At 40.1% G+C, this 27,812-nt stretch overlaps 1 protein-coding gene across 3 annotated transcripts; it reads right to left on the reverse strand.

Annotated features, from left to right (window-relative positions):
* Nucleotides 1–1,373: 1,373 nt before the first annotated feature.
* On the reverse strand, nucleotides 1,374–26,915 carry zdhhc9 (zinc finger DHHC-type palmitoyltransferase 9). 3 transcript variants are annotated; one of them, XM_056383161.1, is made up of 10 exons: nucleotides 26,372–26,915; nucleotides 26,030–26,251; nucleotides 17,345–17,505; nucleotides 12,815–12,973; nucleotides 11,048–11,185; nucleotides 10,544–10,592; nucleotides 9,569–9,671; nucleotides 6,109–6,212; nucleotides 5,701–5,803; nucleotides 1,374–4,707 (listed from the first exon to the last, which is right to left on the reverse strand). In XM_056383161.1, the coding sequence occupies exons 2-10, from the start codon at nucleotides 26,191–26,193 to the stop codon at nucleotides 4,522–4,524; spliced, it is 1,167 nt and encodes a 388-aa protein (XP_056239136.1). In that variant the 5' UTR covers nucleotides 26,194–26,251; nucleotides 26,372–26,915; the 3' UTR covers nucleotides 1,374–4,521. The 3 variants fall into 3 exon arrangements, with proteins under 3 accessions (XP_056239136.1, XP_056239135.1, XP_056239137.1); XM_056383160.1 differs by having other exon boundaries at nucleotides 26,030–26,915; XM_056383162.1 differs by having other exon boundaries at nucleotides 1,374–4,686; nucleotides 26,030–26,914.
* Nucleotides 26,916–27,812: the final 897 nt, after the last annotated feature.

Raw genomic sequence — 27,812 nt, forward strand, 5'->3', positions numbered from 1 at the left:
GTATTTTTATGCATAATTATATTATTTCATCTCATGCCTTACCATACTATGAGGTTATTATGACATTTTATGCCTTAATATACGATGTTGTATTTTTAACATTTTTTGCCATACTATACTATGTCGTTTTTTGGTATTTTTCTTCCATAAAATTTTTTTCCGTTTCTTGGCCTTTTATGCCTTAATATACTTTCACATTCGATGCCTGACCATACTATGATGTTTTTATAACCTTTTATAATTTAATATACTATGTTGTATTTTTAACATTTTTTGCCATACTATACTATGATGTTTTTTGGCATTTTTATGCATAATTATATTAATTCATCTCATGCCTTGCCATACTTTGACGTTTTTATGACATTTTATGCCTTAATATACGATGTTGTATTTTTGACATTTTTATGTCTTTCTATAGCATGACATCTTATGCTTATCAACTAAATCTCACAGTCTTCTTCAGCACATTTTTGCACAGTTGTTGTCACCTGCCTTATGAACTTTAATATGTGGTTGAAAGCTCTGGAAAAAGTTAGTAAGCGTAATTTGAGTTAAGCTTATTTTGTCAAACTAGTGTTTCTCAAGGTTAAGAATAATGTTTCATATTTCATAGTATGTTTGGTGCAGGATCATCAGGTCAAATCCTTTTCTTCAATCGGTTTTCCTGTCACATTGTTGCTTTACATTTGTGGCAATGATAGAATTACACAGTCGGTCTCATGGACCCTGCAGCCACACATTTCAGATGGACTTTTGACTGACCAATCTGAGTACTACTGGGCCTGTGCCATCAGTAGTTCAATAGCAGAGCCCTTTGTATTTTCTATGGGACAGAAGTAAATCACATCAAGAAACTGTGGTTAAGTAAGCAGCACTAAATATGCCTGCGAGATGTAAAACAGATCCAATAAGAGCAAAAGGCAAAAGTGGCACAGTAATCTAACAAAATATTCATGAAGAGGTGGCCAGCTGCAACACTGCTAGCATGGCTAAAAAGCTACAAAATGTTTGAGTAAAAGCCACCATGCATGAAAAGCAGTGATCCACCACATAATCAGTTGTAGAAGTGGATCACTGTTGGGTCAGGAACATCGTTTCTTCTAGCTGTTTATTCCGCCTTTATAAGACCATGTCTCCTATTTCAGTCTGCAAAAACCCTTCTCCCCATGTATAATGCCACTGCTTTGAAAGATGACCTCCAGAGGAAATTGAATTCACACTCCTGTTTGTAGTTATCCGGGGGCACAAATCTACCTGTATACAAACAGGTCCTCTGTTGAATATTTATTAATAGCGGATGAGCTGACAGACGAACTGTCTCCTCAGGACATCTTCTACAACCAACTCTTTTGGAAAAAGACGAAGACAAATAATAATAAGACAATATTGTTTATTTACCAGACACACTGATCATGTAAAAAGAAGTGAAGTAAATTGAATGAAATACATATAATCACAGTGTTGATACTAAACAAAGTGAACATAAATTAGAGCTCCATCAATGGTATAGTACTGTATCTGTATACATAATGCAATGTAATAGATTGATCAGAGCATTCAGATCTGATCCTGTCATGGCATTTAAACACAGGATATAACACACATACAACAGCTCAGCTCGGTCGCTCGACAGTCTGCAAAACCCTTAGAATCAAAAAATCAAAGTTCAACTGTCCCTTTTAAATCTGCTTTGAAACTGTTGAAACAGGAATTCATCACAAACGTCCCTTCTTTTATCGAATATCAGTCACATACATTCTTGCTTCTCGGTGACAGCGACGCAAATCGATCAGATAGAAACCGTCCTCAAATACCTTCCACGGAGAAAATCCACTGAAACTGGTCCTGGTTTAGTACTTCTCATTGAAAATTGAACATTTTTTGGAGATTCTTTCCAACAAACATTCAGTAGTTACACTTGTTTACTTCATGGAAAGACCTTACAGCATCTTCCACTAGACATGTGTCAGTTATGTCTTCTTTTCTCATCTGAGTAAAGAGGAAGTAAACAAGGATAAAAGGATTCATCTGAAGGTTTCAGCTTTTTAAATATGAGCATTTGCTGATGTTCTCATGATCAAGCAAATAATTCAGGGGGCTTTGAACTTTTTGTTTTCACTATTTTCTGACATTATATAGAGCAAACAATTAATCATATAATCAAGGAAACAATCCTCACATGAATCAATCATGAAACAAACTGTAACTTGAAGGCATAGATTCGTCTTTGAATGTTTAAAAGTGTCTAATATCAGTATTGAGCTTTAAACTGCTCTACAAAAATGATCATACAGATGCCAACAATCCCAGCATCCTAGAATTTATCTCCCAGCTTCTACTACACTTATTTTTAGGAGCTGATGTTTTTAGGAGATTAAGAGGGAATTGTGACCATTTTTAGTCTTAGAATAAATCATCTCAGGCAGATTTCAGAGTATGACACGATGCTGTTGACACACTAGAATTTCTACACAAGTATATTTCACAAACACTAACTCTGTCTTGCATATAACACAATCACGATGACAAACTCTCGCTATCTGCTAAAATCATTTAAATACTAAAAATTTGCTTCAGTTTCTCTCATTTTTCTTTTGAGTGGATGCCGTCCCCCTCGAGCGATCTCTGTGACCAAAAACCAAATAAATTCTCAAGCCTCATTAAAGGCTATGCTCCGTCTGAAATACACAGATGTGTGAAACGAAAGGACTGAGCGTGTCTCTGTTTTCTCTCTGCCTTAATGTTCCTGCCGAGGACGGCCTCAGTGGAAACGGCCCCAGCCTTGAGTTAAATACGATGAGTTAAATATGAGAAGGCAGAAGACGGCAGGAAGAGAGAGGACTCTGAGGAAGATCAGCTCTGATGTGATTTGCAGGAGGAGGTGCTCAAGCTCACAGGCAGAATAATTCATTAACACTGGCCGCACTTACACTTAAAAAAAAAAAAAAACTTCATAAACAAAACCTTGCTGATGTCACTCATCAGCTGAGAGGTTTTCACGACATCTATACCTGTGAAAACTATGTACAGTTCAACCATGGCTTTGCTTCTTTTCTTTTCCACAAAGTCTAAATCAGTGGTTCCAAACCTTTAAGATCTGTGAGCCCTAAAATCTGTGCAAATACTGAAATGTAAAAATAACAAGAATTCAAGGAAATAGTTCCAGTTGCAAAAACCACAAATTGTCGTTTTATGTCAGCATAAACAAACTAAATATAATGTGTTATTCAATAAGCTTTAAAGTTGCTGGCAGGCTAATGTTTCACCAGTGTTTTCAGTCTTAATGCTAAGCTAAGCTAACCATCTCCCACCTGTGACTTCATATAGAGTATCGCTTAAATGTCAAACTATTTCTTCATTTCGGGACCTCTCAGATTTTATCTCACGACCCTCTAGTTGGGAACCACTGGACTGATTTGTGTATTAAACATTGGCATTTCTCATTAAACACTGTATCAGGATGAAATTGAAGGGCTTCTCTGTTGGTTGACCTCAGTTGCATTTCATATTACAACTGTTGTGATAAGGCACTGTTACTACGAGTGTCTAGGATCATCAGAAGTCAGGCCTTTTCTCACTCACACTGAGACTGAGCGTCTCCCGGATGCAAGACTAACTGTGCGTAAAGTAGTTTCATCTATTTCAGAGCGCCAATGTCACAAAACATCCTTGATTATATAAAAATGGATGGGACAGGCGTTGGTCTGGATCAGATCACTTTAAAAATTAAAAAGATGCTTATAAGTAACAACAGTACTGAATGCAGCAATATCAGAATAAAAGGTAGAGTTTGACTTGCCTGGAAGGAGCCTGTAAGAATATCTCAGCTAAGGATTTGCATGTCCTCCCCCTGCCTGGACATCATGTGTACTCACAGACTTACAGGTGAAATGCTTTTATCCAAACAGCAAAAAAAAAAGAAAAAAAGAAGCTTGTCCAGCCTTCTCATGATTTGCATAGGGCATACACAACAAAAACTGACTGTATGTATGACATTTTATACATGTCCAGAAGTAATATTGTCTTTGCCAGACACTTTCAAGGAGTATATTTGAACTGGCATCTCACAATAAATGTCATTATGCAACTTTAAATAAAGAAAAGAAGTAGTACTGACAATCAGAGCAACCCACAGGTGAACTGTGGGGGAAGTCAAACGATTGAAGAGTGTTTTTTTTTTTTCTGCTGTTTTCCCAGCAGCTTCTCCCCCTGCGTGTCTTTTCCATGCAGTGTTAAGGAGTCAAGAGGAAGCTGCTGACTTTCCATTAAATCGCTCCCCCTCCTGTAGAAGTAAGTGTCAATCAAACATCTCTGCAGCTACTGGTGAGGAGGAGGGAAGAGGAGGAGCTGCAGCAGAGACTCTGCTCTTCTTGGTTGAATGTCGGGCAGGAGTTGGAGAGTAACTGAGTCACCCACACAGTAATCAGACATTGATTATTAATGTTCCAGTTCCTGACCAGGCAGGATGCTGGGGGGAAAGAGGGGAGTGGCTACGACTAGAGCCGCCCCCTCATACAGCTAATGGGTCTTGTCCTTGGCGATGGATGTCTCCACATCAGTCTCGGGTGAAGCCAGGGGCGGGCCCTTGGAATCAGAGGAGTGCTCCTCTTTAGGGGAGGCGGCGATGCTCGGCTTGGCCTCGTCAGGTGTGTGCTCATTGGGGATGAGTGGAGCTGTGGTTTTCTGCAGGCAGAGGACAGCATGCTGAAAAGATGCAGATACATGATATACATATTTACATATACATTATTATAGGTGAAGATAAGACCTTATTGATCCCTGTGGTGAAATTCACTGGCTACACAGCAGCAAATAAAGTGGTTAAAATTAGCCCCATCTTGACCAGCTGCAACGTTAAAGTAATGTACACATGGACAATCTAATAACATTTTAAGTCCATTTTGAAGCTAAAATTATAGTAAATTTTCAATGCAGGACTTTTACTTGTAACAGTGTTTCTCCACTGTGGTACTTCTACTTCCTCCATCACTCATGAGAAGCTGTGATCTCTTTATTGACTCTCAGTATGACACAGAATTCATTTCAAAATTCTGCGGCTGGTTTATTAATGTTTCGGCTCCCCAGTATGTCACTGAGCTGCTCACTGACTGTAGTGCAACTGGAGCCCTCAGGTCATGTGGAGTCATATTTTAACAGTACTCAGAATCAGATCCAGGTCTTCAGAGGGAGCTTTTTGTTCTCTGGAACAAACTATCAAGGGACCTGCGATCAGTCACTGCTGTTTCCACATTTAATAGAAAGCTTAAAACTTTGAGCTGCCATTGTGCAACCAGGCAGCCAGGTAATTGAAATATACTAAAATACATATGATTGCTGCAGTGCCATTTTAATATCAGTATGTTTTGCTGGCAGCACCAGGGAGTGAGACTCAATCAGGATCTTCATTGTCCAAAATGTGGAACATGTTCTTTGGCTTCGACACATTAAATAAGGATGTTGCTCTTAATGATTCAGAATAAAACAATTTCAGTTAGTTGAACAATTATAAATAGTTACACAATACCAACCACTGAACAGAGAGAGGCACAGAGCAGCTCCGAACCCACGTGTCACAAGATGGATTATCAGTGTCACTCTGATAAGAAAGGTGTTTTCCACACCTCCTTACTTCTCTCCAACGCCCTCTGTAATTGCTCTAGACTTTATGTTAAGGTTTATGTGTGTGTGTGTTCTCACCGTGGTTTGTGGCACTGGGTTGGTGCTGGAGGAGGAAGAGGGCGCAGCAGACGCTGCAGAAACAGGCGAGTCCTCCTGCATCACTCCTCTTCTGTCCAAGACGCTGAAAACGAGACAAGGCAATCAGTCACTAACTGCATCCTGCTCGTCATTCACCAGAACGAGGCGTAGGAGAGAAAGTCTAATCTATCACAGGGACCGATACAGAACTCATTGATAACAGTAGGAAGAAAGCCATAGACATAAAACTTCCTTTAGATAACATGACGATAAATAAAACAGAAGAAGATTCTGATTCAGAACAGGTGTTTAACACTAAATCAATTAACTGGCCCCGTGTGAGACTATGCAGCATGTTTCTCTCTCTGCTATGAACAGAGCTGTTTAGGTAAAGATTTCTGACATTACCTCGGGTACGTCGGCCCACACAGCACCTCACAGCAGTTTTTTAAGATGTTCTTGTGGCTGTAAGGGTTCTGGACTCTGTTCTTTCCAGACCAGGATCCTTTAATCTGGGCAAAACAAAATGTGGACAACATCCATCACTGGAGCACCAAACCTTCTCAAACAGTCAGCCAGCATCCCAAACACATCCTGACTACCTTACAACCTCGCTTCGTTCTGTCAGAAAGATTTTCCCTGTGCTTATACCTTATTCAAAAGCATAGCTCCATTTTTAGATGTTATTCCCACAGGCTTGGCTTTGACCTACTAAAAGGATCTTGTCAGGGATTTAATGATTCCTGGTTTAATGGGAACTCTATGTGCCGACGGGTTTGTGCAATCGCAGCAACTACAAATTAAAACCACTTATAATAACTCATTGAAAAAAAATCTTTCAAATTCATACAACAAATAAAGTGCTGTTTGTATACTCTCGGTCATATTCCACGTTTGGCAGCTAACAGGAAAGATTTTAACCCTAAACATTAGGTTTTCCACACTGACTGTATCGGCATGTTTCATATTAATATGTTCATATATTCAAACCCAAGACCCCAAGACTGTGGCTGCACAATTACATCAGATGGAAATATTCTTGATGGTTTATTTAATGTTCATTTTTAACCACCAATTATTTCATCATCATTTCTTAAGTGCGTGATTGATTTCGGTGCAACTATGACTAAAAATAAGAGGTTAGGCGATGTTTCTAGTTACCATGAAAGCATGTAGTTGGAAGGAAAGTTGACTGATTGATTGATTTAAGTGCATATATAATTGATATAATGACTCATATTTATTTTCACAGCATCAGCTGGTGCGGCCTGACCCTGCCGCAAAATGTATTTATTTTTTATTTTAGGTGCTGTAGATGTAGGTCGGTGCTGCATGCCTACGTGTGTGTGTGTGTGTGTGTGTGTGTGTGTGTGTGTGTGTGTGTGTGTGTGTGTGTGTGTGTGTGTGTGTGTGTGTGTGGGGCGGAGACACAGCTGACAGACCATGTGTCATCCTATGGGAGACCAGAGCAGCTACAACACTCAAGGTGCCTTCTCTTGTTCGCCCTTATTCCACCATTTCTCTCCTCCTCTTTTCTCTCTCTCCCTCTCTCCCTCTCTCTCTCTCTCTCTCTCTCTCTCTCTCTCCCTCTCTCTCTCTCTCTCTCTCTCTCTCAGCAGTGTTTCTGGCTGCGTGCCCAGCCCCTGCAGGTATCGATGCATCTATTATTAGGCCAATCACAGATATTGAAATGACCGGGCTGACAGCCATTGTTTCAACTCCTGGAGCAACATTATACCGTAGGTGCACATTGCAGAGCTTCATTACTGATTGCATGTAAAAGAAAAAAAAAATGAGGCCAGCCATCCCACAGGAAAGAAGAAGCAGAATTATAAATAAATCATTACAACAAAGTATGAGTGCACTCTCTTGCTTTCAGCCATCTAGAATCTCCCACCATCTTCAACACTGCTGCTGCTGCACTCTGCTTCTCGTCACAGCCTCTGCAGTCAGATCTGGGCTAACAAAGCCTGCAATAAAGTATATACACTGAAAATGCTAGTATACACAACAGAAATGGTTCCCCTCTGTGGATTCATCCACCTGCATCACCGCCACTCATCGTCTGCTTTACATCAGCCTGATGCGTGTGTCCGTGTATGGTGACTAAATAATGACTCAACGGTTATGCGCTTAAGCAATCAATACTTTTTTTCCCCCTCATTTAGCTTCAGAAGCTTCTTGTAAATGTGGCCGACAAGTGCTTCACAAACCAGCTGGTCTGTTTTGTTCTTATTTCAGCTCAATTCTATCATTGGTTTTATTAAGAATAGCAGCTATTGGTGCATATTTTTAGATGAGTGGACTGTGTTGGCCAGCTGGTGAGCAGAGAGGAGTCCAACTGCTGCTTTTAGCATTCAAAGCGTTTACCAGCCAGTTTGTCATATGGCTCTGCTCTGGTGTAATTGGCCACATTTCCCTTGTAAAGAAATGTTGTGAGATTTTTTTTAGCTGAACTGGATAAAAATAGGGTGAATTAATTTTTCAAATAAAGGGGGAAATATTATGGTTCATTCTGCTTCATGTGAAGTGTGATTTAAAAGAGAAGTGTAAACAAATGTGAAATGCTGCCCTGTCTTTGTTTTAGCTGTTATAAATAGACTTTCAAACTTTCACAGACTCCATTTCCATCTATTTGAGTTTACAACACTTCCTGTATTTGCCTTTCTTAAGTTACAATATAATAGCCTTGTTTAACAAGCTACAGTTTACCAACCCTCTGTCCTTCAGTGCTGAACGAGGTGGTTCTGTTGTCAAGGAAACAGCTCTGTGGTCTTAGAAATTGTAGTGTTTACACCACAGCGATGTATGTTTATCTTTCCAGCCTCATGAACTCAGGCTGCCTGAAGATTTATAGACACGTTCTTAAAACTATACCTTCTCCTCGTTATGTGCTGAACTCTTAAAATTGGATTTAGATCAATGTAATTATGTAATGCAACTTTTAAGCCTTTACCTGAATTCTTCAATATGTGAAGACTAGAAAAATATCTGCACTTAAGAGGATTTCCTTCATTTGTATATCTCTGTGGATGATCGCTGGGCTCGAAGTATATCTGTTTTGTTTTTTTTAAGTGCAATTAAGACTGAAACATTTCCCTCTTGAGTTCAGATTGGTTGGGTAGGTAAAAGTTATGCTGAAAACACTAGTATTACCAAAAGTGGCTGAATATTTGGGTCTGAGTTCTCCCTTATTTACACTCTGCACTGCATGTGTGCAAATAGCAGAGCTATCAGATATCAAAAAAGCTAAGTCCAAATGCAACCAAGAAGTGTTTCAGTGCTTCTAATCAGATGAAAGTGTGTCTCTTTATAGACAGCTGTTAGCTACCTAGCAACTCTATTAGTGCCCTAAATAAACTGATGAAGTGCAGAATCATTCTTTCTCTTACTAGCACCCACTCTTTTCATCTCAAAATTAGATAAAAACGTGGGTTATATCTCTTTCTGGATTTTATCCAGAAATGAGACATTTAAAATGAGAAGTGTAAATATGGCTGAGGTACACTCAACTCAACATCGACCAACCTCAACATACAGTTTAAAGTCCACTTGTAGTTTTCTTAACTAAGACTCCTCCCTAACCCAAACCAAGACAAATGCACAAGTGCAGTTTAACAGAGCATCATTTTTGAAATTTCCACCACAGGAATTAAGTGTCACAGAAAACTAAACAAAGAGTGAGTTAATCCTGTTCACAAGTCATGATTCACTTGCATTAAGACAGTATGAAACCTAAACAAACTAGCTGTCAAGTGCAGCACTGTGCCTCACAGGATGATTCAGACCCAGGACAGCAACCTGCAGAAGGGACAGCTCCATTAATCTGTAGTTATGTTTAAATGAACATGCAGGAAGATGCACTTACATCCTCGTTGGTGGTCTGGTTGAGAGAGATCAGGTAGGTGTGGAAGCCGGTCAGTCCCACCACTGACCACAGGGTGAAGAAACACACCAACACCTCCAGCACAGTGAACTCAAGTTAAGAGAACAACAACAGATGTTTTCTGCCTGACACATGGTCACTGATTAAACAGCGGACAGCAGGTGATGGCAAAAGGGAAGACAGTTATGCAACATGATTAAGGCCAGTGACGGTCAGTGCGACAACCACAGCCTATAATGAAGAGTACAGGGTCAAGTGCAGTGTGTGTCAATCCTTTGAACTGTGGTACAAAGAAAAGATGAGCTGGAATTTACTTAAACACATCTATTTAATCTATAAATACTTTAAATTGTTTGATAAACAGTTGGTCAGTTACTGCTACTACATCTGTTGTACTTTCTGTTTTTGCTATTTAAGCTAACATTCGCTTCGTAAGTCAATCAATAATGGAGCCTCCAGCTTTTTAATGTTTCAAGTTGATTTTTCTAAAAATCAAGTATCTTGTAAAACAACTGTTTGGCTGTTTAGCATTAGCAATTGTTCACATTTTCAGAGAGGGTGTTTATAACTTCCAGTGTTTCAAGAAATAAAGGTTTTAGGATGAAGACTAACCAATGTTTAAGGCGTATGAAATGCCATCTTTAGAACCATTAGTTGGGGGTAACTGAACTGCCACAAATTCAATAAAAAGAATTGCAGAGGTGCTAATGTTAGCATAAAGTCTAAAAGCATTCAGGACTGGCTTCCACACAGCGGTTAAATACTGAAAAAAAAAAAAAACTTCATCATGTTAAAAACCAAGCTCAGTGCTATAATTGGATGTCAGTGTTCAGGTGGGGGTTTAGTAAGAGATCAGTTGGTTTAGAAACATTAATGTTTTTAACTTTCTATTCTAGGAAATCTGGCAGATGTAGCACACACAGCACCTGGTTTTGCGGTCAGAGTTTAAAAGGATATGTTCCAGGTGTTTCTTTCAAAGTGCTCAAAAAGCCATTATCCACTGAACCTGTGAACAGAAAGACAGAAGTTAGAAAGAAAAATATAGATATACAGCTTCCGTCTTCACTTTATTCTTCCACAAAGGAACAGTTCTTACACATTTACACAGTGTTGAGATAACAAGCCCAGAGTTAATCATCCTGACTAGAAAAACTCCTGTTTCCACATGTCTCTGTCTAGTTGCCGTCTGCGTTTGGTAGAACAAGGAAACAGGAGGACGAGAATGAAACAGGAATCATGTCAAGCTGTCAGTTGCTGTTGCGTGTCACGTCACGCTTCAGGAAAAGCCTGAACTAGGTCATAGTTTCAGAGCATGTGCATGCATTTACATAAACACTGGAAGCTGCTGGTGAGCTTGTGTCACAGGTCATTCTTCCTGTTTCGCCACATTTTTTGCAGCATGAACAATTCTCCTACGTGATGCACCTGTCTGTTCCCTCTGATTGGATAACTGATACTTACGCATGACCACATGGACGATGTCAAAGGTGAAGATATAAATGGTGAGCAGGGAGAGGGACAGGGTGAACAGGTAGAAGTATCTGTAGTTCCTCTTGCCCACACAGTTTCCCACCCATGGACAGTGGTGATCAAAACGGTCTGTGGGAAGAAAGAAAAATAAAAAAGTCTCTGTATAAATATGTGAAATGTTCCTGCAACTTTATTAGAACACAGACATTTCTGGAAATCAAACGAGAGTTAAAAATACACCGATATCAGCTGCAGTCAAAAACAGCTTTGTGCATCAGCTTCTGTAAACCTGCAGTCTAAATATAATGATCACTTCCTCTTAGCCTCTCTTCTTCTATCATTTGGAGAAGAGCCACGTGACAGCGGGGCAGGGTCAAAGGAACGACAGAGGTAAACATCTTGCTTTACACTTTTCTCTGCAGCAGAGACACAGCTGCACGTCCTGGATGGAGTTTCACAACAATATACAGCAAATAGAGGCACAAACGTAGGACGAAGAGCGGCTTGTAGATATAAGGTCAAAATGAAAAGGAATGAAATAACAACCAAGGTTTCAGCTGTAAATATGTTTGAAAGTGTTTGAACCCATTTTGAGTTAACTGTATGGTAATTATAGCCTTCTCGTAACCATGTTAGCGGCACGGCTCAGCTAAGGATGCCGTTTCTGGTCCACCACTGTGGTTCTATTGGATAGATTGCCACAAAATTGCCAAAAAAAGACATTCATGATCCCCAGAGGATTAAGGCTATATGACTGGTGAGCCCCTGATTTTCCTCAGGATGATTTGTATTAACTTTGGTGATGCTTTAACAAATAGGAAATCGTCCTGCACACTGTTGCAACACTGTGCGCTTAACAGTGATGTCAACAAATTCAAATTACAGCTGAAAGTCAGCACTTTACTTGCCTGATATTTCATGGGTATTTGCCATTTTCTCTATTTCAATCCCTGAAGAAAAATCTGAGATGTGTGCAGTGATTCAAAGGCCTGGAACTTGGATTACCTGAATACTTTTTTGTTTTTTTCAGTAACACCCATAGTTACTGTTGGACTATCATTATTCACTGCAATAAACAATGTAAAGTTGAGAAGGAAAAGATATGACTGCAGTAAACGTGGGACTGAGGCATGCTGCTTGGACTGTGTGTGTGTGTGTGTGTGTGTGTGTGTGTGTGTGTGTGTGTGTGTGTGTGTGTGTGTGGGTGTTCCTACAGCAGGTGGACACAGATGAACTAGTGTTCACAATGACTGAGCATTTATTCCCTCTCTTAGCCTCCACTGTCTCTCATATCACATATGAGTCTACACGTCTTTCAAATGCATTTCCTCAATCATCAGCAGGCAAATGACTTGTTATTCTGCAGGGCTGAGAGATAAAACAGCTACACACGCACACATCACATCACAGCAACACACTCAGTTCAAACCGCCTTCAAAATTCAAAGCGCTTAAAATATTCCCTGGGAAGTTTTTGGTCCATTTGTTTCGGTTCTTTAAAACTTTTGCAGCCTGTCTGCTTAGTCCAACGTTTATTTATAAAGCTTTGATTTTTTAATAATAATTTCATCACTGTGACAAATGAATGCAAGAAGAAAATTAAGGTCAAGGCTTCAGTAATAATCGTCACATCTGCATGCTATTTTTCTCACACACAAAAACATAAGTCACCTTTCTATTTCTGAGAAACCAGTTTCAATGAAAAAAGCCTTTGCATCACCGATATAGAACTGACGGAAGATAAGAAGAGATTTCTCACCGACACAGTTGTCACAGATGCTGCAGTGAGATGCTCGAGGTGGTCGGAAGATCTTGCATGTGTAACAGTACTTGAGCTTGACGATCTGGTTATTGATCTGAACGTTGCGGATTCGAGGTGGCGGCCGCTGCCCCGCTGGGACGTTGCCATTTGCAGCCTCTGTGGAAACAAAAAGCACAACATTCGTAAACAGGTGTCGGCTTGGTCAAATAATTCTAAATATATGTTATCAAATCACAATCTAATACAACAACACCACAAGCTACATCCTCAGAAAACACAATTCAACACACCTCTAACACTGTCAAAAAATATGCATAATAAGCTTGGCAAAAGCTTCAGTTTCTTGCAGCGCCATTGCACTGGATTGTATTAGACTGCACAGCAGCTCACAGTATTATGTTCACCTGCTGTATATCTCCTAAACAGGCAGTGAGGAATGTGAGATTCAGTTGCAAGGAGAAGAAAAAAAATGAGACATAAATCTTGACAGCTAAACCTTGAGAACGTCAGCGGATGACAACACTGGCTCGATACAGTATTGATGGATGGTGGATTTATGTGTAATCACTGCTGAGCTGTTAATATTATATATCAGCAGGACTATAGTGCTCTGTGTCCTGCTCTATTTGTGCATCAGCTAACCTTGCAACCACTGGAATGACTGTATGTCACAGTCATATCTTTGCTGTGAGACAGTCTTACTCCTGCACAGCAGTCACCAGCCAAAGGAGATTCTCACACATTCTCTGCTCTTGGCAATTCAGATTTTTCTGATTATGTTGCACTGCAGGAGCTGAGAGGTTAGTGAGGCTGGCTAATGGCCAGAGGGGTGCTGGCTGGAATCTGTCAGGAGAATAACTGTTGGGGAGAAATCTACCATTAACATGCTGCACTGGGCAGATGTGAATGTGGAGTCGAGGGAAAGGAGCGAGCGTGCACATTTCACTTTCTGAGAATACATTCTGATTAAAAAAGAAAGAAAATGGTACTTGTGGAAATTAAACTCAATGTTTAGAGATGAGTAAAGGAAAGATTTAGCATTAACTAAATTGCATTCTTATCATTTGTACAGAGCTGTAAATGGCCATTCTTTGTGATGTAAAACTCAACGTAAATAAATTAATGAAACGAGAAGAACACAAGCTTCCAAAATAATCTAAAATACATCTACAGACATAAAGATTGTGACAGTTATTTAATCCAACAGCACAAAACACTTTGCATTATGAATCTAAAGAACGTAGGATTAGCGGCTTTCAGGATAAACCAGTGGAAAATAAATTAATGAGTCATCACTCACGGGGAATGATGCCACTCCCTCAGGTAGCAGAGCTCGCTCTGCCAGTGGCATTACATATTCCAAGAGGATGCTTCTCCGTGTATTTGCATTCCCCCTCGGGAATAGTCGCTAACAGGCTGAGGGACAGAGCACCGAGGCCGCAGTGGCTTCATCAACATATCTGCCTCAGCTTCAGGATGAGATCAAACACCCATACCTGCTTCCTCTGTCTAGTACGCCCATGCTCACGACAAGAAACAGCATTAAACCACACACACATTAAAAAATACACTGTATAACAGCGATAAATGTGGGATGGAAGTTGTTAAACTAAGTGCTTCATTCAATCTGCTGCAGTGCGTATTCCTCATATTTCACATGACACGATTTAGCATTTAAATGATGGATATGTTGCTATTTTGGGAGATGTGTTAGGTCGAATGTAAAAAAATGAAACTGAAAACTGAAGGTATGAGACTGAAAACAGGTCAGTGAAGGGTTTTGGGAAGCAACATGCTGAACAAGGTGAAGGCAAACATAGAACCAATGTCAATACCTGTTGTTGTTTTGTGTTTGCATGTGTAAACAGGACCTAAAAACTCCTGCGGTGAAGAGACTTGGAGAGGACGTACGGTGAGGTGGTTTAAAGGAATAGCTCAACATTTTCTAAACTATGCTTATTTGCTTTTTTACTGAGAAATAGACAAGATGCCTGATACCACTCTCACATCTGTCTGTCTCTGGAGCTCATTAGCTAACAGGTATTCAAAAACATGAATACATTAGTTTTACTAGTTGTTTAGTGTTAAACTGTAAGAGCAAGTCAAAATCCTGCATTTTGAATTTTGTTGGAGAGGGTTAAATTGCTTTATCCAATAAATAAAAATGATGAAACAGTTTATCGATTAATTGATCAACAAGCAAGTACTTAATGGGGTAATTTATCAAGGAAACACTCCTCTCCTTCTCTGCTGCTTCTCAAATGTTTGATTTCACTACTTTTTATTTAGAAAAACAGTAGAAAAAGTCCCTGGAAACAGATGAGTGATGATACGATGCAAAAACAACCAGAGAGGTCAAATAAAATGTGCAACATTTAATGTGCTAGATTTTTTTTTTTGCATCATGTGATTTTATGCATCCTGAGGACTGCCAAGCTTCAGACACATTGCAATCCAGAATATCTGCCAATACAATGTTGTGTTCTTCGTGCCATCAAATGCATGTATTTGCCCACACATTCAGCATGTTAAATTCCCTCACTCTTCTGCTTTGATGCCCCACACCCAGCTTTCTCCTCTGTACTTTCTGTAATTGTAAATAAATCATCTCTGGGTTTTTACCTGGGAATGTTTAATTGTCCGAAAATTCTGAATCATGCCCATCAAAAGCCTGAACATTTATCGATAACAAAAATAATGATTCAATCAATCAATTTTCAAAGAGATTTCCTCATTTAAACTACAGCACAGGGTCGTAACAGCCACAGCTACAGCTAGTTATACCATCCAGCTGTTGTCATCCAGCGAGCGGCAACCAATGAGTCACAGTCATGATGAGAGAAGAGCTAGCTGCCAGCTGACCCATTCTCAGACCAGAGGCATGGTCTCCACCCATGCCTCTTGTGTGGGGTGGGAGAGCGCGAGTGATGGGCTGAAGGACACCATGAATCTTTAACAGAAACTAAGAGTGAACACTGAGCAGCCTCACAGGCAGACAGACAGACAGAAAAACAGGGGAGGCCGAGGACACAGGGTGGGCTGGTGCAGAAATATCACAGAATGACTTATCATCCACACATGAAGAGGAAGCCCGGGGAGGGGACATGAAAAATACAAAAATGCACTGCTGATGAGGACGACAACACTCTTATTTCTGTTTGCAGAGGCTTTCCTGTCATCAGTATACAGCGTACGGTTTGTTTTGTATAACGAGACACACAGAGCCCATGTAATGAATGTGTGTTATATTGAGCTCTACACACCCATGAGCACACCCAACATAAAGCTAACGAACATGAATAAACCAACAGGACTGAGGCTGTCTGCTCACTGTTTAACCACTGAAGTATTAATGCTTCCAAAATACTTTCACTTCAGCTATTTCCACCTCATCTACTGTACACATGTGTGGATGTCATTTCATACGGACAAAGAAATGTATACAGCAACCCACATGGTGATGTCACAGCAAATGAGCCGTAATAACCATTTGTTCTGTTATTGACTTAACATTTGAATGGATGCAGATAAAGGATTTGTGTCTGGGCTGGTGGCATTATCAGCTCTGACTGTGAATAGTGGATATACACACTTCAAGGACTGGTGCGAGGCTGTCACACTAGACCACACGCTACTTCAAACCTGCATAAATCTGCACTGGATCTGAGCATCATCACTGAGAGGTGCTTGGAGCGGCTTTACTCTTTTCAACTTTTATCAGCAATAAATTGACTTGTGGGCAGAGTCGTCTATACAAACCTTTTACAAATGTTGCTAACAAGCATTCTTCTGCTGGATCTGTTTATACATTTTCATCATTTTATAAAATATTCTATTTAATGTAATGGTATAGCCATAAATGATGTCATTGTGGATTTGAACGTTTCCCTAAATTTACTTAAACCTGCAAAAACAGATTTATATTGCAAGAAGTTACGGAGCAACATTTCAGTTTATTGTGTTTCAGACCACCTGACAAATATAAGTCCAGCTCTGTTTTTGGTCTCCACATGTTTACCAGTTAGTTGCTGACTACCAATTAAAGCAGTAAAGTTTCGGTCTGGGCAGGTGAACAATGAGATGAAACTCACTAAAGCTTTGTAAAGACGAGGGGAGCTACTATGAAACTGTCAATGTTTTAACATTGTCATTTGACACGGTGTAATTATTAAAATACTGCTTATAGCAGCTTTAAGATGTGGCGTCACTAAAGGACTTAAACTATCACAAAACTGATTACTGTATGCGACCTTGTTAAACAGTGTGAAAAAATGAATGGAAAACTAGTTATGGGGATATTTAAAGGCCGTCAGAACCAGTTTTATTAATTTACTTCTCCCCTTGAATAATAACCTTCTTAATCTTACATTCGTGCAATTTTGGTTATTTCACATGAGAGATTTCTGTATTTGAGATTGTCTCTGTGCTTAGGGGAATACTGTGGAGACAAGAGTTTAAAAGTCCACTGGAAATAAAGATAAATCAATTCAAATAAAAAAGTTTCTGTGAACCACTCCTAGAACTCACCGATTTCCATCTCGATGAATGTGGCTTCCTCTGGGAGGGCCCGTGGCAGCACCCCTGGGTCACTGAAGCTGGTCCTCAGCAACATGGCCATGACGAAGAGGAAGAGCAGGGCAGCGAAAACTGGGATGGTGGGAGACAGATGCACAGCCAGGTATGGACATCTGTAGAAGAAAAAAGGATTTTGTAAAGCATGTAATGTAAAAGTAAGTTTGTAAAGTGGAAAGTCCAGTCGGTGAGTGGTTTAGGTTTATCTCAGGACAGTGAAGAAGGAACCCGGGTTTTCTTCATTTAGGGATAAGATGTGGAGCCACAGTTTTGACTGCAGTAACTCTGTCTGGTTTTATCAGTGTACAACAGAACTACAAATTAATATCATTTGGATTGTATCTTTCTTTGTGATTTCATTGGAGCTGCAACAGCCGATGAATCAATTTAGACAAAAAAAAAAAAAAAAAAAAAATCAAGCAATTACTTTAAAAACTTTAATAATGTTAATAATGTTTTCAGTTGATTTCTAAGAAAAAATGACTCCAACAGTCTCTGGTTCCACCTTCTCCCATGCCGTCTGTTTGTTTTTTATCACTGTAAGATGAATATGTTTGGACTTTGGACTGTTGGTTGATGTCCCCTTGAATCTGGGGGAAACGTGTCAAAGTTTTCTGACATTTTATAGACAAAACGATTAATAATTGGCAGACCAATTGATACAAAAAAATAATCGTTGATTTGAAATATTGTATATTTTTGCATCGCAACAACATGTGACATGTGTAACAGAAATGGGAGAGCCCTCTCCAAAAGAGCAGTGAGGACATGACACGACAACACTATACATATTCTGAGCTGGTGTCGTGAGTAGAAGGTCATGAACTGCGAGAGCCGCCCTTTCTCTGGACCACGCAGAAGTCATGGCCATGAATAAACAACACCATGCCACACTCCCCTCACCTTCTGGAAGAGTGGAGAAACATTAGCATAACTCCGTTTGCCAGGCCACTGAGATTAGAGCCAGCAGGGCTCCTCCAAAAAGGCCTGCTGCTCAATGCGATAACAGATGTGAGCTGCAGAGCAAAGTGCTGCGACAGAACAGAGCACAGCAGCAGAAGAGGCTTCGGCGTGCAGTTATTAATAGTTAAACTGCGTCTCCCATCTCTTTCCCATGTGGCCAGGATCGTATATTCATAATGCAACACTAATGTTGCGCTACAGGATAGCAAGGTATTGTGCCATATCCTGTACAAGACTAAGTTTTATACTGCATGTCATGCATAAAGCCGCCCACACAGGCGACACACACTCTGCTTCATTATGAAGAAGATGGACATTTGAGCCATTGATACTCTATAGACATAAATCAGTTATCAAAAGGCAAAATTATCAGGCTCGATCACATTTACACATTATTCTCTTTTTGCCGAAGAGATTTACACTGATTCAGTACAAACACAGATGAAATGATTCAAAGATTAATCAACTTGTGGAACAACAAAAAATAAATCTGAAACTATTTCAGTAATTGTTTAACTGCTAACTGTTTAACATGATTTTACACTGAGTTTCTTTAGCACAAAAACAAGTGATCTGAAAGTCATCTAGTAGATGTATTTGGCCTTGTCGTTTGGATGGCATTTCCTCCATTCTCACCACACACACAGCTGAAAGGAAGTTTAAAAATAAGGGGATGAGTAAACAATTACCAGTCAGCAAAATATGTCATAGAACAAAGTCCACCTGTTATCTCGCACCACAATATGCAGATGAATCAAGTACGTCAGCATACCTGTGCACTGACACCCACCCACCCACACAACACCTGCCGGACTGGTCTGAGCAGTTTCCCTGCAGTGCCTTTCTTCACACTAATGGAAACAAGGAGCAGAGATCAAATCAATAGAAACTTCCACTGGAGCAGGCCTGTGAAGTATGTTTGTCCCAGTCGTTAGTGCAGAGACAGCAGAGGGCAGCCAGTGGATTCAGACTGAGGAAAGGCAGTTTGTCGATGAGGTGTAATTCCCGTAATGATGACTGGTAGGTATTCGAGGCACACTCTATCATCACTTCCCATCAAGCCCACACGTCCTTCCTGGATGTGACCATTTCCTGTGCTGTTGAGGAGCAGGGTGGTGCTGGCACAGTGACGCCGTGTGTTCATCAGTCACCACAGAGGCAGCAGAAAAACGGGACTTAATCTGGCCCTGTGTCCATGAGGGGGAAATGTTTTCATCAGCGAGGCGATCAATCAGACCGCCAAACGACACTCACACGCCTCTAACACACTCCTCGTCTTCCCTCTTCAACTTTCTGCCTCTCTGTTTGTGCCTCATAACAAACTAGTTCCAGTGGTGGAAATTAACAAGTGCATTTACTCAATTAGTGAGATTCATGTGCTTTACTTGTGTTTTAACTTCGTACTACATCACACTTCTACTACACAACATTTCAGTCTATTCGTCCCATTTGACGGCTAAACTGTAGTTTTTTATTTCTTTTATTTTGAAGATCAAGATTTTAAAACCCATCGTAAAATCTGGCGCACTGTTTAATTAAACTGCCAAATATTCAGTTAAATGGGGCGAAACAGCTCCACCCTGGCCAGTTACAACATTAACATACTGCTTGAGCCTTAAAGGAATAATTCAACGTGTTGGAAAATATGCTGATATGCAAGTATGTTTTACATTATAGTAAAGTAATGCTACTTTTACTTAAACACAGGATGTTAAAACTTCTTCCATCATGACAAGTTGGACCTGGATCAACACACATACTGTATACTCAAGAATTTTGCTAATTGAAATATCTCACATGAGCCTTTCAGCATTTTAAAAAATGACTGAGTGGCTCTATTGCACATCTGAGGGATCGAATGTTTGCTGTAACCTTGTGTAGACAAAAGCTCACCACAAAAATATATTTTTATTATAATTCACCTCTGACTAAGTATGCAAATTGTTTCTGCCATATGCTACACTTGTTTACTTAATGGGCCCTTACGCAACTGTCATAAAATCATTAAAGAGTGGACGTTAGGCCCAGAGTTCCTGGAATACAGAAAGGAGATCGTGTATTGTTTCATAGATGGCCTCTGTTAGCTTAAAAAACCTGCAATCAGCTGTTGATAAAGGTCAACAATCACTATAACATATGAGATACAGTAGAGATAATCTACTGACTGCTTACTCTACATTTAAAGTGTGACGTTCACTTTGCTGTGTGTGTGTGTGTGTGTGTGTGTGTGTGTGTGTGTGTGTGTGGTGTGGGGTGGGGTGGGCATTAGATGCATTAGGGTGTGTCCACAGACTCGGATCCAGAGGATCTCCCCTATTAACTCAGGACAACACAAGCTCAAAGATGAGAAGCCTCTAAAGTCGGGACATAGCCGAGTTGAAACCACTTCAACTTCTCAGTAATAAAACCACTAAACCCAGGATTAATACGTCACCATGCCATTCCTTGGTGACTCATGACATTTTACCTTTGTTTAGTATTTCAAGCCCTTCCTTTATTAATACTTAACACTTGTAAGCTGTTGCAGACCTGCATGAATCATACTGAAAATGAATAATGTACTCGCTGTGCAGGCAGATCCACAGTGGGCCTCAGTAACAGCCGCCTGTCATACAAACATCTGTAGACTGTGACTCTGCCTGTTTCTAGGGCACAGCTGAAAAAAAAACCCAGAAGCTGACAAAGTGTGCTTGCCCTCTCTGCTTTTCCACACACAGACAGAAAGTCACTCCATTACCGAACTTGGTAAATATTCAGATTAGAGGGGGATTTCACTTTTGCCCCTTTTCATAGATGGGATCATTCTTCTTCAGTTTGTGCCTCTTATGTATCATAATACAGTCAAGTCACAGAGCCAAGTCCCCTTTTTTTTTGTAGAAAAATAAAATCCTGGCAAACGTTGAAAAATCCATTCAAACATTCACTGCTTATATGGAGGCAATGAAAAAGATTTTTTTACTTGTTTCTTGAGCTGTGATTGAATTTCTTCATCCAGGTAGCCTGAACTGACAAATGTTGTTGCTCTATTTATAAAATACAAACAAAATAGAGTCTTTGAGGAATCTGGAAAAACCTTCACAACAGCAGTACATTCTGTTAAATGACCTAAGATCAGCAGGCATTTTTCCTTTTCTAAAAATCAAATGCTTAGCTCTATGACTTGAATGTAATGGTGATACATGAAGGACATGAGGCAAGGCTATCTTAGACCTCTCGTTGGACTACAGATATCATGTCCTTCAAACCTCTGTGAAATGTGAGACTGAGTTTAAAAGAGGTTACACTAAAGCTTCAGTGAGCACAATCTGTTGTCCGGTTTAAATCAGTCTTCCTCGTTATGCAACATTTAAATACCACATAAGAGAGATGAAACATTAAAGCCGGGGTCATGGAGATTTTCCTAGAATTAAAGTTGGGATTACAGATGTTGCATCATAGAATATTCACTAAGTGATATAAGGACTAAAGGTAAACCGTATGATTTAATTTCACCAACATGAAAAACAATACTGGTGATTCAACAGCATGATTGAAGAGGCGTCTATCTCTATACATTTCTTCTGGGAGAGCATCAATGTCACACCAAACAGAAAACGACAAAGTGAGGAAACAAATAAAATTTCCCTCCCTGTGTGGCTCAGGATGTGGGCAGAAAAGAAAAGAAAAAAAAAACATCCTCCATCCTCCAAAGAAAAAGCAGCACTGTGGACCTGGCAGGGAAGCTTCCAGACAACAAAGCCTGTAGATCACTGTTACTGTAAATGGAGCATGTACTCTGAATAGGGCATAAATCATGTTATTGCTCATTTAGCCTGGGCCGGGTGCCGCTTTCTGATTGGCTCGCAGGGAGACAGGGTGGGGTTAGAGATGCTGAGGGAGGCTCAGGGGTCGGTTACAAGATCTCCTCTGACTGCAGCTGGTCTGCAGGCTCAGCCCTGTATTTCTACCGTTCCAGACCAACTGAAGGCCGCCATCGTATGTACGGAGACAGCACAGGAACACAGACAGAGAGGATCAGTCTGATTACATGCACATATGCCTCTCCAGCCTCGTAGCTCAGCGTCCTGGGTGGACAGACAGATGACACACTGTCCTTGTGTTCCAGTTTCTTGTTCCTTCATCCAAGCTCTATAGGTGGCTATTCACACGCACGTATGCATGCATGTACACACACACTGACATAAATGTACAAATGGGAACCAAACCACTGAACATTTAACTGTGAAGAAGCCTCTCGTGGATATATACATGTCAGGCAATTGACTACTAAAACCTTTGATACATCACCTATAAATCAGCAAATAATATCCAGTGTAATACGAGTGTAAAATCACATTTAGAAACAGGGCAAGGACATACAGTCTTAACACTCATTCCTCCTGTAAAGGAAAAAACAGGCTGGGCCTACCGCTTCAGTGACTAATTTGTTTAGTTTTTCCTAATGAGTCTTTCCATTTGTGTATTTGGTCGCTCGTTTCCGCAATTTAGCACAAATTAAAGAGAAGTTTCCCTGCGCAGGGAGCCGAAGGCTGGTGATAAAAGTGAGATGTCTGCTCGGCTGGTGTTGGATATGAGCCAGCCCACGCCAGGACACAGCCCTCTCTGTTCTCTGATCTACGCCACAGTGCAGCTCATAGCACAACCTCGAGCCCACATGTGAGGAATGAATCCTCCATAAAACAAGGAAACTAAACAATACAAACACAATGTCTGTGATAACAGAATTATGAACAACAGCTTAACGCACAAGAATTAGCCTACGCTTAAAATTAGATTATACTGATGCAGTGTCATGCATCTTTTGTGAGTGCAGTAGATTGTGGTATTGTTTTTATCAATATAGGCCTTTATATATATATATATATATATATATATATATTATAAATCATATTAACTACAGCTGCAACAATTAGTTAATTTATTGATTAGCTGATTGACACATTATTAATCTGCTACTATTTTGATGACTGATTGTTTCACTTCTTTAGTACAAGATGACAGGAACAATGTTCAACATTTTAGCTAAGTGCTAACAATTGCAAATTAGCATACAAAGTACAACTGAGCCTGAATTTGATTAGTTTTACAGGTGTTTGGTAAAAACCAAAGTATTGGACAGTTATAATTTGTGACCTGATGATGAAAAGTCAAGTCAAAGTGACATCTATTAATCCTGACTGGGGCATGAATTTGTAAAACCAAATTTCATAGCAATCCATCCAACAGTTGTGGAGACATTTAACTAAAAAGCCAACCTCCTGGTGGCACTAGAGAAAAGTCAGGGGATCACCAAAGTCAGTAGGTACAATATCTGTATTACATTTCATAGCAAGCCGTCAAATACTTGTTAGGATCTTTATTTCTGGATCTAAGTGGTGGAGTGATCGACCCTGCCGCCCAAAGAGCCACATTCCCTGTTTCTACTTCTCAAATGTGAGGATCTGCAGAAGGTCTTTGTCACACATGGTAAACTGAATATCTTTGGGTTTAATGACTGTTTCTCAGAAAAAAACAAGCTATTCAAATAGATCACCTTAGGATTTTGGAAATTAAAATGGGATTTCTTTTTTACCATTTTCTGACATTTTATACTCCATACTAAAAAAAAAAAGAATGACTCAAATATGAAAATAATTATGAGTTGCAGCCTTGACGCTGGCTGTGGATATTGTCATACCAAGAAAGACTGGACTTATTTCTCTAATGCTTCTCATATAGTTGCAAATGGGCAATTTGTGAATGTATTAAACCTCTGATCCGGTTTTCAGAAGTGCTATTACTCCATCAGAGGTTTAAATCAGATATGTATCAACATGCTGTGTAATGGCGAGTTTGAAATCACCCCCGTGTTGTCTGAGCCCAATCTCCACGTTAATATCCATCACCCCATGAGAGATAATTATGTTGCGCTGTAATATGAACATGGCATGCTAACAACCCTCCAGCCATTAGTCACCGCAATGCCTCCTCTGGGCTCTGGATGTTCAGTGTGAGCAGTATCGTCTGAGCTCTCAGCCGGACAACAGCTCCTTCTGTCCGGGCTCAAAGAAAAGCAGGAGGCCATTAAAGTGCAGAGCAGATAGAGATGGGAAGGGCCTGGCACCAGTGAAAGCAGCTACTTCTCCTTTCTGCTATGCTCCAAATCCATTTGGCCTGATAGCTGCATACACGCCCACAGTCAAGAGAGGTTACTGTGTTACAGTGCAAGATTTGTGCTAAATCATCGTGCCTGATTTGTCAGTTACAACTGGCATGAAAGGAGAAAAGAGGAGACAAACAGGACATAGACAGACGGTGGGCGCGATCTGAAACGGCGCTGCTTTATGATGATTATTCACAGCCATGTTCTTCATTTTAAAAACAATCCTCTATACAGCCGTCACTGACAGGATTTGGGTTCACGTGCTGCATCCGAGCCAGCCGGCAGTGTTTGCGGGGCTAATGAGTCCAGTGGGTTGTGCGAGTAGTGGACTGAGACAGAACTGCTGAGACGACAGAAATGGCAGCTTTCCTTTCTTAAACCAGAAACAAAGCTGGACAGCTAGGGTGATTAAATATTAAACGTCTCTGTACGAGGTCAATCTGGATTTTGAGCAACAAAACATGGAACCACAGTGTGTTTGTGAAATGATCACAACAGAAATTCTTGGCTGTTACAAATGAAGGCCATACAGGAGGGTATAGATGAGAAGAAGGAAACACTGATCGAAAAAATTATATGACCCTTAATTAGATTTTAGAAGCTTACAAACACACAATACTCCTTTAACATTATTGTATACATATTAGGAATATAATAGGTCAAATATAACACAACAGAAATGGGTGAGATATAAAAGATAAATGATGGATTGACAGAAAATTACTCAGCATTTATTTTGATGATCGATTAAACATTTCGGACATTTTTCGTACAGAAATAACAAATATTCTCTGGTTCAAGCTTCTCAAATGTGAGGATTTTACAAATTTATATCATATAATAGTAACCTGAATATTTTTGAGTTTTGGATAGTTGGTTGGATAACAAGCTATTTCAATACATTAGCCTTGATTCTGGGGAATAAAATATATCTGTGTTTCCCCACTTTCATTGGCAAGACGAATAATCGACAAGATAATCAGAAGAATGAAAATAATCAGTAGTTGCAGCCCTACACTTAAAAAACCATATGGACTGCAACAGTTATTTTCACTACTGTCTAATCCGATTTGTCAAGTCATTGTTTGCCTTATAAAATGTCAATAAAATGGTGAAAAATGCCCATCAAGACATCTCAGATCCTCAGGTGAAATCTTCAAACGTTTTCTTTCTTCTGCGCAACTAAATGTCCAAAAACCAAAGATATTTGTTTATGATAATGGAAGAAAACATTCACTTTTGAGAAGCTGGTACCAGAGAATTTCATATTCTTTCTTCAAAACTTACTTAAATTATTCTGATTAATTTTCTGCTGATCAACTTATTGATTAATCGACTAATCATTGCAGCTCTAAAGTTGGTTATTGCAGGATAAGGTTCCTCACTACAGCTACCGCCAGCTACTATAGAAATATTTGGGCACTGGGAGGAGCCACAGGCGCCCTGAAGTGACTTATCAACACTTTCTGGAGCAAATCATAATTTGATATAGTTTCATACGGCTCATTAGGAGTCAGAGAGAGGAAATGACTTACTCGAAAGCGAAGAAGAGAGCGCAGGTCCCGACGATGAGGAACAGGGTCAGGTAGAAGACTCCTTTCTGCCGGGCCATCATCACCCGCCCGTCGCAGCAGAAAGTGTTTTTACCCGGGAGCTTCTCCCATTTTCGCACCTTTCGTGTTATCATCACCGCCGACATGGTGTCCTGTTTTCAGATCAGTCCTCAGTCCTTGTTTGGGTTGATGTCAGGTGTTACACTGTAAAATGATTCAGACAATGAGCAGCTGGGGCTGAAGAGGATCTTCCCCTCTTATATTCTTGTAAATACGCTCAGTCAGTGTTGCACACAGTCCACTGGCGAAAAACAAACGACTTACTCAATATTATTTCAGATTTCTGCACAGGGCGAAGACTGTGAAGCATTTTCCTCTCGTTAAAGGCGTCGCAATCACATCATCAATGTTTTCCAATCCATTTTATTTCCATTTTCCCGTCTTTACTGCAGCATGTCATTCCCACAGAGAGGCTCCCACGCTGCTCCAGCAAACAATCTCAATCCCTTCGCCGTCCTCTCAGAATTAGAAATTATTAGAAATTCATCCAAATGCTTGCGGCAGATGTTCCCCAGCAGTAGCTAGAAAATCCAGCCGTGGCTGTTGCACTGGGGGAGTGGACCTTGACCGGTTGACATTCATATCATCTCGATAAATGATTTAAAAAAAAAAAAAAAAAGATCGTACAGGCGAGCTGCTCCGCGCTCACAGAAATTAAACTATGACCATGCTGCTGGACATGGACATTAAGCCTTCATGTAAAAATAAGAAATGATCGCGGCGTGTGTGGACGCAAGCGTAAAGCTGTTGGATGTGCTTTTTTTCCCGCAGGATGCCAGCTCTCGGTTTTAGTCAATGGCAGCAGGAAACACGCCTAGATTGAAATGTCTAATCTTAAAGGGGCAGGACAGGTAAAAGAAAAAGGAACAAAGGACACAGAGAAAGGTCCTATTCAGATCACATTAATATGCTAAGTTGCTCGCCTGTCGTATTACCCAAGGGAGGAGACTGTGAGGAAGAGTATTAATGAAGTTAATTGATAATAGACACCAGATGCATTAATCCCCCAAGTGTTGCTTATAGGCTCCAGAGAGCAGAGGAGAAAACTGCAGAGGTCCTCATAGAAAATCATCTGTGTAAAGATAAAATATGTTGACTTTAATGTTTTTTTTTTTTTTTTTTGCATAGTACTTTATTTGTGTTTCATGCCAATTATAGTTTATCTTTATGTTTTATTGTTTGTCCTTGCATATCCACATCCAGTAATCTATTACATCTGTGCTCTGTTTTGGGCATCAGCTATGTCTTTGTAAGTAAAAAATACATGTTCATACAACAAATTGAAGGGAAAAGCTGAATAAATGAGTGGAAAAAACATAACGAATGCAAATGCTTCCTGCATGGCGCAATGAAGCAGTTAACATCCAATCGTGCTCTGTGACATGTATAAAAGTGTTGAGCAGGCCCAGATGATTTTGGTTGTGTATCTGGATAGCAAGAGGACAAGAGTTAAGTGATTTTGGTTAGGGGACAGGTGGCTGCTCAACTGGCCGGTGTTTCAGTAACAGTGTCTAAAGTGACATCTACATTTAGATCTATGGGAAAGACAGATCAGGAAATTAGTTTCAGACATTGTGGTCAACAGCCCACATTTGATGACTGTGATGCTCGTGCATTAGTGTGATATGTAAGTGAAAACAGACAAGCAATTCTTCCTTAGGTAACTACAAGTGTCAATGCAGGACCTGATCAGACTGTGTCAGCA

This window comes from Seriola aureovittata, chromosome 8 (assembly GCF_021018895.1).
Source record: "Seriola aureovittata isolate HTS-2021-v1 ecotype China chromosome 8, ASM2101889v1, whole genome shotgun sequence".
NCBI lineage: Eukaryota > Metazoa > Chordata > Actinopteri > Carangiformes > Carangidae > Seriola > Seriola aureovittata.